Source organism: Athene noctua, chromosome 3 (assembly GCF_965140245.1).
Source record: "Athene noctua chromosome 3, bAthNoc1.hap1.1, whole genome shotgun sequence".
Taxonomy (NCBI): Eukaryota; Metazoa; Chordata; class Aves; order Strigiformes; family Strigidae; genus Athene; species Athene noctua.
This window is the reverse complement of record NC_134039.1, coordinates 12416190-12426104: the sequence shown is the minus strand read 5'-3', so window position 1 is coordinate 12426104 and position 9915 is coordinate 12416190. Positions and strand designations below refer to the sequence as shown.

Below are 9915 nucleotides of genomic sequence, written 5' to 3'. Positions count from 1 at the left end.
CTGCCCTGCTCACAGGTGAAATCCAGCACGCTTCTGATACAGAACTGAGCTCTCGCGCAGCAGCTCTTCCCCCTAGTATTTTGAAATTAATCCTTTGAGGACTGTGGATAGTTTCATGCAATAATACCTTTCTATGACTTTCTTTTCAACTTCTCCCTCACGATTACAATCACTCTGGTTTTCCCTTATCCTTGCGTCTCCTATTGATCTCATTTTCCATAAACTTCACATACTCACTACTGAGTTCGTGTACCAACTTAAACAGTGTCACCCTTCAACTACTTAGTAAGTGGCTTTATTTTTAAAAATAATTATATGGAAGACATTTCTCTAATCCTCGAGTCCTAGTTAAACTTTTCGCTGCCTCTGTGTTCTTTGGTGGCCAAATTTTCTAAACTATTAACCCATTTCAGCTTTACCTTTATTATTCCCTATTTACTCAATACACTAGGTTTCCTCCCTTCACTCCCTGCCCACAGCTGTGCCCAGTGCCCACAAAGCTTTGTCCTTTCCTTTTCTTCCCTTTCTAGTGGGGAACTGGAAATCAAATCAACTCCCAACTGATGTTCCCGTGAGCTCTACCTCTTTTCTGATGACGTCACTAAGTTCTTTTTATTAATAACCCATCACTGCCTTTTGCCGTATCTTTGACTTTTTCAATCATAAAGACAAAGCAAGTGGTACCAACATACGGAGCCGCTGTTGGTGAGTCACTGGGAGGACCAGAACCACCTTTCCTCGTCTGTCATTTCCAGCTCATGATAAAACATGCAGCTAAATTCATTTTTCAGTGCAACTTTCTGGAGCAAGAGTTACAGTACTTCTTCAGGTCCTCTACAACAATGTCTGCTTTGTCTAAACGGGGGAAGAGAAGGGAGACAGCTGCAAAGGAACCTCTGCTAGGCTGTCACCCCTACATGGCATTCCAACGTACTGTATGTATACACCAGATCACTCCAGCAACGTTCAGTTCTAAGGTGGCAACCCTCTGGGCTCAAAAATACGCAGAAGTCACCGTGCTTCAGCTGAGCTATACTAATGTCTCATACAGACATTGTGTGATGTTAGGTAAGAGACGTTAGTTCATTCTTAAATGAAGCAGACTAAATAATGTTCATTGGCACTAGCATTAAGTGCTTCTTAAGTGCAGGAAACAGCACACTTTTCTCCCAGGCCTAAGTGAGACTACTGGAGGCAATGTTGTGTCTGCTGGAAATGGCAAACTTCTCTTAACCTCTTTGCAGTTCTACTGTGCAAAAGCAAGAATGTGGTTTCCGGCACCCTAGCAAGTTTTCTTCCACATGGCAGTGAAGTGTAGGAGGATGTAGCAATAATGTAAATATTTGACTGCGCATCTAGAAATCCTCTGAAATGGGAGAACCCTCACCTTTAACCTTGGATTCTTGATGTGTTCTTGTTTAAAGCTGCCATCATCAAGCCCAAAGACAGAAACTGTCATAAGGATCAGACTCACCCATGGAAATGCTTGACAAGCGTTCCATGCAAAATACAGGGTGACTTACCTGAAACCATTTTATCCAGGAATGCAGCAATCAGTTAATGAGTTTGTGGGTGCCCAGATCACCTGTATTGCACAGAATTTGAACAATTTCATACTTGGAAACTATGCTGAAGTATACTGATAGTGGTTAATCCACATTTCTTTCCCCTGTTTCCTTAAGCTGAAGGAGAAAGCTTCCTGATTTTTTATTATTGCAATATTTTTAAAATTCCCATTTCTTCAGTCAAGTTTCTTTCAGATCTACATTTTGGGACCAAAAGAGCGCAGCACATTGCCAAATACAACACTGCATTAATTTTTCTTGAATACAAAGAAATTTTTCCTGAAACACAAACAATATCCAGCTACTGCTTTTAAATAATGCACAGCATTAAAAGATTCAAACCGCCTGGATGAGAAAACCAACTTCAGAGAAGCCTTGGGACAGAAATCTTTGAGAAGTTTTCATGGGAACATGACAGAGATCTTAAGAAATGTGTACATTAGAATAAAATTGGAAATGCAAAACAATCATTTTCATCTTTCAATCTCTTTTCTACTCTCAATTCTCATTTCATTTTGCCTGCTTTGCATGTGACAATAAGAAGATTACTGTAAGTAAACCTGAGAACCACCAACCATGCCATGGATCCACAGAGGTTTAGCACTCATTTCAAAAGACTCTTCAGAGCATTTGTTCAAATGTGCCAACATTTTATTCCAATTAAGGCAAGATGTAACAGCCTAAACATAAACTTCCAGTTATGGAGTAAGAACTACTCAAAACTAAACAGGAGTGGCCATTACAAAGGAAAATACATACTTTAAATGTAAAGAGTATCAAGAAAAAGTAACACGAAATCAAGACAAAACATTCCAGCTCTACAAACTATGAAGTGCAAAGAAATTTGTATTTTTCTAGTACTAACGTAACTTTTTTTTATTATTTATCAGTCTTCAGTGGGATTCACAGGACTGCAGCTCTACTCCGGAAAAGTCTCTTTAAAAAGGCAGTGCAACTCCACAAGATTTTTGCTTCTGAAGTTTCTTACTCTCAAGGGTGAGTAGACTCACCCCGCGACTTGTACATCAAGCTAGACACATCTTGCCAAGTGTATCCCAAACTGTATTAAAGAATTTGTAGGATAAATTGTTTTTCCAAAGCATACATGCGACTAAATGGTTTTCAGTGGAAGTCATGCAGATGTGACATGGGACAATATGCAGACCAACATTTGGATCTGAACTATCAATCCTATTGGTATGAGTTGTCACAAGCTGAGCTTGTTCTGACCTCATTGAACCAGCATCAGGCATACAGAAGAAAATTTTTACAGCCCTCCTTCTGACGTAAGATGCATTTCAAGGGACGCTCATTGTAACAGAGATACTTGATTTTTCAAGCACTCAAATGCACTCACACCAAAAATACTGCAAAACTACAGTGAATCTTCATCCGCACTGCCAAAACCTTTCAATTCCTAATTTCTGCCTCCTCTGTATTTAGGATCTACATGTAGTGGAATACATGAATGACAGCAGAATACACCCCCAGGGTTTACCTCCCATTTTTAAATAAAATTTAACAGGAAGAGGAAAAGATGCCCGCCACAAAAGGGAACTGGATTTTTATTTCCACATTTAAGCAGCACTTTAAAGCTGCTTCTTTTCTCTAGGTGCATCTCAACAGTCCTGGAGAAACCATGGTGAACTGCTTTGGGAGTCTCACTGACGAGATGTTCCTCACTCATACAGACCAGCACTGCAAGTGTCAAAGGACTGCACAGAAGTGAACTGTGTTGAGTGGGGGCAGGAGGAGTCCCCAGGATTTTATCTCAGTGCACTGTCACAGCTGGTCCTGGAGACCTGGATACTGTCTTTTGCCTTCTGACAATCAGATGTCATGTTTTTTCTTTTAATCCATTTTCAGCTTTATGTCCATATTCTGAAAACACCAAACAGGTGTTATTTTAAAAATAAATCCATTTATTTCTTCGCTGCTGCAAATACATGGCCCATAACACGTTCCCACCTCAATGTCACAAATGCTTTTAATCCTGCCACTTCAAAGGTCTTGGCCAAGATGTTTTTTTGAAGGACTGGCACCAGTTAACAAAGAACTGCTAGATAAGGCATGGAATGGGAAATGCCATTTCTTCCTTGAGCTGAAAAATTGTTGAAGTTGGAAAAGCGGAGAATGTAGCGATGGTAGGAGTTCAAAAATGACTTCAACTGCCTACTGCCATCCACACACCACAACTGGTATTCACTTGGGCTTGAATACATACTCGCTTCTTGTGTAATCTGTTTAATGTGTTTTCAAGCCATGAGTCAACACACAACAGTGTCAACTGTTTTGGTTCTTGGGAAGTTATGATCCCTGTAAAACAGCCTCTTTCTATTTATGTATTTAAGTGTGTGCATAAAGGTGCGTGATATTGGGGTACCCAACATCTCACCAAACACTCCTTTGGGTTCAGAGGTGATATACAGACCTTGTGTGATGCTGCTGCTCTCCAGCCACTATATATAAAGCCTGTTCCAAACCACTGCAAATACAGTACGCTGCAAAGGGTCAGTGAAATTCCATTTACTGCTCCAAAGTGCCCATATTTAACATTACGAGTCCAGCATCTATGCAATTCACTCCTAAACCCAAGATTTTCATCCTCAGTCACATGCCCACAGTCACTGACAGGACCATGTGTTACATACTGGTAGAGAATATTTTCTAGTACTGAAGTGTGCTCCGCCTTTCAAAGTGACTGTATGAAAAATAATTGTAAGATTTCACTTAGCTCCAAAGATAATCAAGAAGCAGGCTAGAGGTCAACATTTTGGCCATAAAAAGGAAAAGCAAATCAACCAAGTTAAATTACGTAGCTCTCATCTTGCCAAGTTCTTCTATATGCCAAACTAAACACAGACTAAACACAAATGTCAAGGAAAATTGTGAAGAAAGAGAAGAGCCTGAGGATTCCATGAACCAGATGGTTTAGTCATGGAAATGGATGTAACTGTTGGTAACAGCTTTCTGTGCCTGTACCAACTTCTCATCTGATCACTGTTTACAGAAACTGGTAGATTCATTAACAGATATTTAAATTCAGGATACTTCAAGTTTCAGGAAAAAAGGTTTGGATTCCCCCCCCTTTTAATAGGGCAATAAAAAAAATTGGCAAAAGAGCTCAAGCACATGGGATACAGAAGCTTAGATATTTTCTTCCCTGAATTCCCAAGTGGAAACACACATTTTGGCACATGCATTCCACAGAGTCCTTTTGTAGCACATGAAAAACCCAGCTTTTCCTGTAGCTGCAGAAAGTAAAGTGTAGGTCTCCCTTATTAAGACCATCCTTGGAACGGGTGCCGTATATGTTACTTTTCTTACTATATGAAGATACAGACTATGCCATACCATGTTTTGTGAACAGTGGATCAGGTCTCCAGCCAGTCTGAGAATATAACTTCCAATCATAGCTTCCCGACTTCTTATATTTTACTGTCCTGCTCTGTGAACTTGTAAGGTTTTGAAGAGGGATTTTTGCATCAGAATGCCTTTTATTTATCAGTACATATTTGTCCTGTGTCCCAAGTTCTTTGTAAGACTTGGGACTGCAAAGAAAAAGGATATTCTTACAAACATAAAAAGATGGAATATCATAATACCATTGCTATCACTAGCAAAAATGAATTGAGAAATGGCTTAAGTACCGCTGACTTTCAAAGCTCTTACTTCATATTCCTTCTTAAATAGCTGGAACCACCAAGCGGACAACGAACTTACTTTCTAGAAGCCCACATTTTCTTGAAATTAAGACACAGTAACACGTTAATATCATAAGCACTGGCCTCTGACCTCATGGCAGAATTAAGCTGGAGAAGGATGTGGGCTCTGAAAGAGATGGCTTTAATGGGAATGCTTAGGAACAGTCAGACTTCATCATTATCAAAAAGAGCAAATGAACATTGCCTGATACACTCTTCATTCTGCAAAACCTGACATTTTGCAGAAGCATTGGCAACATTCACATTTACAAACTTGGCAGAACATAAATGTTTTTTTTATCCTAGAAGTAATTATTAAACAAAAAGCTTAAAAAATCCAATACATAATAGCCTGTTGGTGCTGCTGTTCGCAACCATGCTGGTGTTCTGACTCCATTCAAACCTCAACCAGTGCCCGTGAGGGCTTTCTGTATTGGCCGGGGAATTGGAAATTAATTTAGATTGCTTCACTACAGTAAATCCCTCAAAACAATTTCATATAGCCTTTGATGATCATGGGTAAACAGAAAAATAACTGAACTTCCTAACAAAGAAGGGAAACATGTCACCTTTTTTTCCACATCAGTAAGCAGACAGTTGCTTCCTAGTTTTGGCTTTGGCAATGAATATTCTGTACAACTTCATGAAGAAGGTACGTAGCGTTCATCCATGGTGTCCTCCTACCTGTTTTCATTTCGGTATGAGTTAGTCCTGTATAGTTAGTTAGTCCTGTCATAGTCCTGTGCACTGGAACTAGGAAAGACAACCACACCATACCAGCATTATACACCTGTATTTTACCAACACTGTTTCTACCCCAGTAAGGCAAATACAGGCCTACGCTGATCAAGTGCCCAGTGATCTCTTTGGCAGACTACTGTTCCTTAGACCTTTTACAACTATCACCTGCTAGTGTCTGAAACACCCACACTGTAGCATCAAATAGTTTTGCTTTTCATTTTTCTAGGACAAGGCTCCCAAGCCTCCTCAAACACTGAGCATATCCTCTATCTCTGAGCCGGTTTGTTAGCTTTAGTTCAGTCTGATCTGAAAATAAAAACACTCCAACAAATCATGACTTAAGTAAAATTTCTGCATGTATTATGTCAGTTACAGTTATGCAATGTCCAAATATTAGTAAATTCGTAGCTAATATTAAATTAAAACTCTGGAAAAAACAGCAACAAACAGTTCCATGGCACATACCATTCTTACCATGGGGATAATGCTTACGCTTTGTCCAAACGGACAGCGGAAACAAGTATAAATATAGAAACTGTCTCAAAACCGCAAATCTAAGCCTATGTTAATGCTCTAAACTGTCACTGACTTTCACTAAAATTATTCAGATCCAAACATAAGCAATGATTTAGGACATCGGTTTATAATGTAATGCTGGTGACCCTGTACCAGTCAGGCTGGATTGGTTTCTGTCCACAAAGCAAACTACAGAGTGGCAATTATTTTATCGCTGGTCTTGCAAAAGCATAGAGTATTTAAATATATTTTTTTATACATACACATTTCCCCAAATTCAACTGTGGCTGAGTATTCCTTGCCTAGTTTTCAATAACTTTTAAACAAAATAAATACTAAGCCCTTTCTGTTTGGATGCTTTGCTCTGTTTTTCCAGCCTGAATGAGTCTACAGATATTTTCTTAGTTATACAAGGCCAATGTTTCACTTAGCAAACATTGAAGATGAAGGAACACTTGAAGCTTCAGCACCAGAAGGAAAACAAGGAAGAGTGCAGAGGGTAGCTCCATTTGGAAGCACAGAGCTATAACAATTATTGTTCCAGTTCATTACAAGTAGCTCATAAAGACTTTTATTCTAAGTAGTCCCATTGTTCCTGACAACCAAAGTGATTCTTACGTGGGTGGGATCCCACCTTCAACACCCTTGAGCTGATACAGTTTGTAATCTTGCAGCACAACAACACAAACCAGTTCCCCATAAGCACTGGAGAGATCAGAATACTTGGAATCTCTTGCAAAATGGCATCTTAGTTTAATCAAACCTTCGCCTACTTTCTTAGAAAAAAGAAGTCTGTCACATTTGGAGTTCGTTCCTGTGATTTTTTTGTTGCTGGAGTGTTGACGACTTGACCTAAGGTTTTATTTACTTGTTAGGCTGAATGAGGGTAGGGAGAGAAGAGGAGCACCGTAATATTAGCAGATTAATTAATATCACTTGTGATGACACTGATGATTTTCCCTGTTTGTCCCCTATCTCTCCTTACTATCCTCATTTTGCTGCCTTTTTAATTTTTTCCAGAGTGTTGTCAACAGAGCTGTGAAAGTTCATTCTTTTGAACATTGCTGATTTCCTCTAAGTCTTTGCTTCCATAGGAAGCAGATACCTGGCAGATTTGCAAGGGAATGCTAAATCAACTATGGAAGTTCTGCACTGCTGTCTGTTTCTGAGAAAGTCGTAGAAGTTCTTCTCTAATTGCTTTGATAAGAGAGGCTGAAGAGTGACCTGGCTGGAGGTCTTCAGTGGAACTGGTGGTGTAGCAAAGGCCCTGGCCCTGAAGGCTGTTGTGTGGAAGTTGAGCAGGGGGTGCCGAAGGCTGCCTGGCTGAAGTCCTCGGCATCTGGAATACTGGTGAGGAGGAATATTCTTGGTGTCCATGCATATGTGTCTGGAAAAAGGTAGAAAGCATTATTGTACTTTCTGCACAAACATGATAACCCCAGAAAAGACAAGAAAGCAAAAAGGCAAAGAACAGAAGGAAAGCAGCATGGAGATGCTTCTATCTGCTGCCACTGTTCTTCTGTTGTATGAATGAGTGATTCCTCTTATGGAGCACAAAACAACAAGTGTACACAAAACTGCTGGACTGCCTCAAGTTCAGGGATTTCCAAAATCTCAGAGCATCCGTTAAAACATTGGACCACCTTTCTAATCTATGGTATGTTTAGAAACTCAAGTGAAAGGAGGTGGGAAGAAAAACGTCAGAACTGTAAGTCAACAGAACTGGCTTATCTTTCCTTGTCTTTCCATCAACCTCCTAAAAGACAACAGACAAATCACTCTTCCCAGCTGTCACTTCTCCATACTATTTATAAATAGAGATACTACTACTTTCAGCTTCCCCTTCTCTGCCTGGCTTGCCTGTTCAGACTGTACACTTGTGAGGACCCTGTGACGGACCAGTGCCCAGGAAAACACGGTCAACAGAAGCAGCAGCAGGAGAAGATTATTCAAATCTGAAATATTAGTTTTTTCTGTACTCAACAGCTGTTTTACATATCTGAGAAACTGTCCCAGTTTAGGGACAAACATTGTTTCAGGGCAGAAAGGGGTTAATTCTATATTTGATCAGCAACACACATTTTCTAACAAAACAAGAGAAAGAAAACAGAAACCTTAGTTTATGGGCTTGTCTGTGTGGTTTTTTTCTGGAAAAAAAATCTGCTTACACTAAAACAAAGCAGGAATTTACAGTACACTAGGTGACTTCACCAACTCCCAGCATGGACACAAACAAGGTACATTTCAAAAATCTAAGTTCCAGCTGACAGCCCCAAAGCAAGCGTTTCCTTGTGCCTCGTACTGCAGAAGGCTGAGAGGCAGCCAGAAGACAACACTGGACACAAACAACTTGAACACACTCTGCTGAACACACAACTGGGAGCAAAGCAGCGTGATCCCTTCCAAAGGGTCTGCGCTGGGGATGAGCAGCAGCTAGCTGCTGCAAGTGCAGAGGATAGTTATCACAATTTAGTGAGCACTAGCTTTCTGTGTGGATAGGCCTTAAGCAGTAGCAGAGAGAGCAATCTGATGAAGGAGGAAAGGACAGCAAGGTCAGCTAGAAGAGGATTTGGGGCCAAGGGGGAGGGGAATGAAGGTATTACAAAGCAGAGCCTGGGAAGGGTATGGGGGACCTAGAGTGACTGTGGCAGCAGCGTGGAGGGAACACAGGAAGGCACCAGAGTATGTTGCTTAACACCTCTCAGAATATAAATAAATAAAATCTAAGCCATTTTATATAAAGTAGAACTAATAATAGATTCTGACTCTCTTGCACAGCTCATGTACAGCACTCATCATTTACACAGCTACTTTGGGGAGAGAGATTAAGAGGAAAAGAGGCTTTACTAGAAGAATGATAGGTAAAGAAGGTTTTCCAAGTAACATCCTGTCTTCTTATAAAAGAAAGGTGATTTTAGTATCAGAAAGGAATGAATGGGTCTCTTGATGGTTCACAATTATTCATTTAGCAGCGAAACCTGAAACTAATTCATATGTGCAGTCTAGAGTTAGCAAACCTGACAAGTACTCTGTGGTTTTATAGAAAATAGATGACAAAAAAATATTAAAAGCAAATATTCCTTGACACATGAGTCTTAATAAATTATGTTCAAGTTACTTTCACATTAAAATGCATTACATGATTCAGCTCCTAGCTCATACTGCACTGAATCAGCACCATAACAAGGGTTTCTTAAGGGAAGTTAGAAAGAACATCTGATGACCACAATGGCTGTTTTATAACATCAAGGCTATCGAAGTTTCCTTAATATCTCAGAAAAACAAAAGTGTGTTTCTGTGATCTCATATATAACATCAGAAATAAATAGGTCTGAGAACTTTCAAAACCAGACTGGTTTAGAAGCCTAACCTATACTAAACTACCACAG

At 39.9% G+C, this 9915-nt stretch overlaps 1 protein-coding gene across 3 annotated transcripts in view; it reads right to left on the bottom strand.

Annotated features, from left to right (window-relative positions):
* Positions 1-2194: 2194 nt before the first annotated feature.
* KIAA1549 (KIAA1549 ortholog) overlaps positions 2195-9915 on the bottom strand; it is a 151789-nt gene continuing 144068 nt past the window's right edge. For 2 of the 3 annotated variants that reach the window (XM_074901989.1, XM_074901990.1), the window contains exon 20: positions 2195-7913. In XM_074901989.1, the coding sequence (XP_074758090.1) occupies positions 7659-7913 (255 nt within the window). In that variant the 3' untranslated portion in view covers positions 2195-7658. The remainder of the gene's footprint in view (positions 7914-9915) is intronic. The other variant, XM_074901991.1, reaches the window with a different exon arrangement.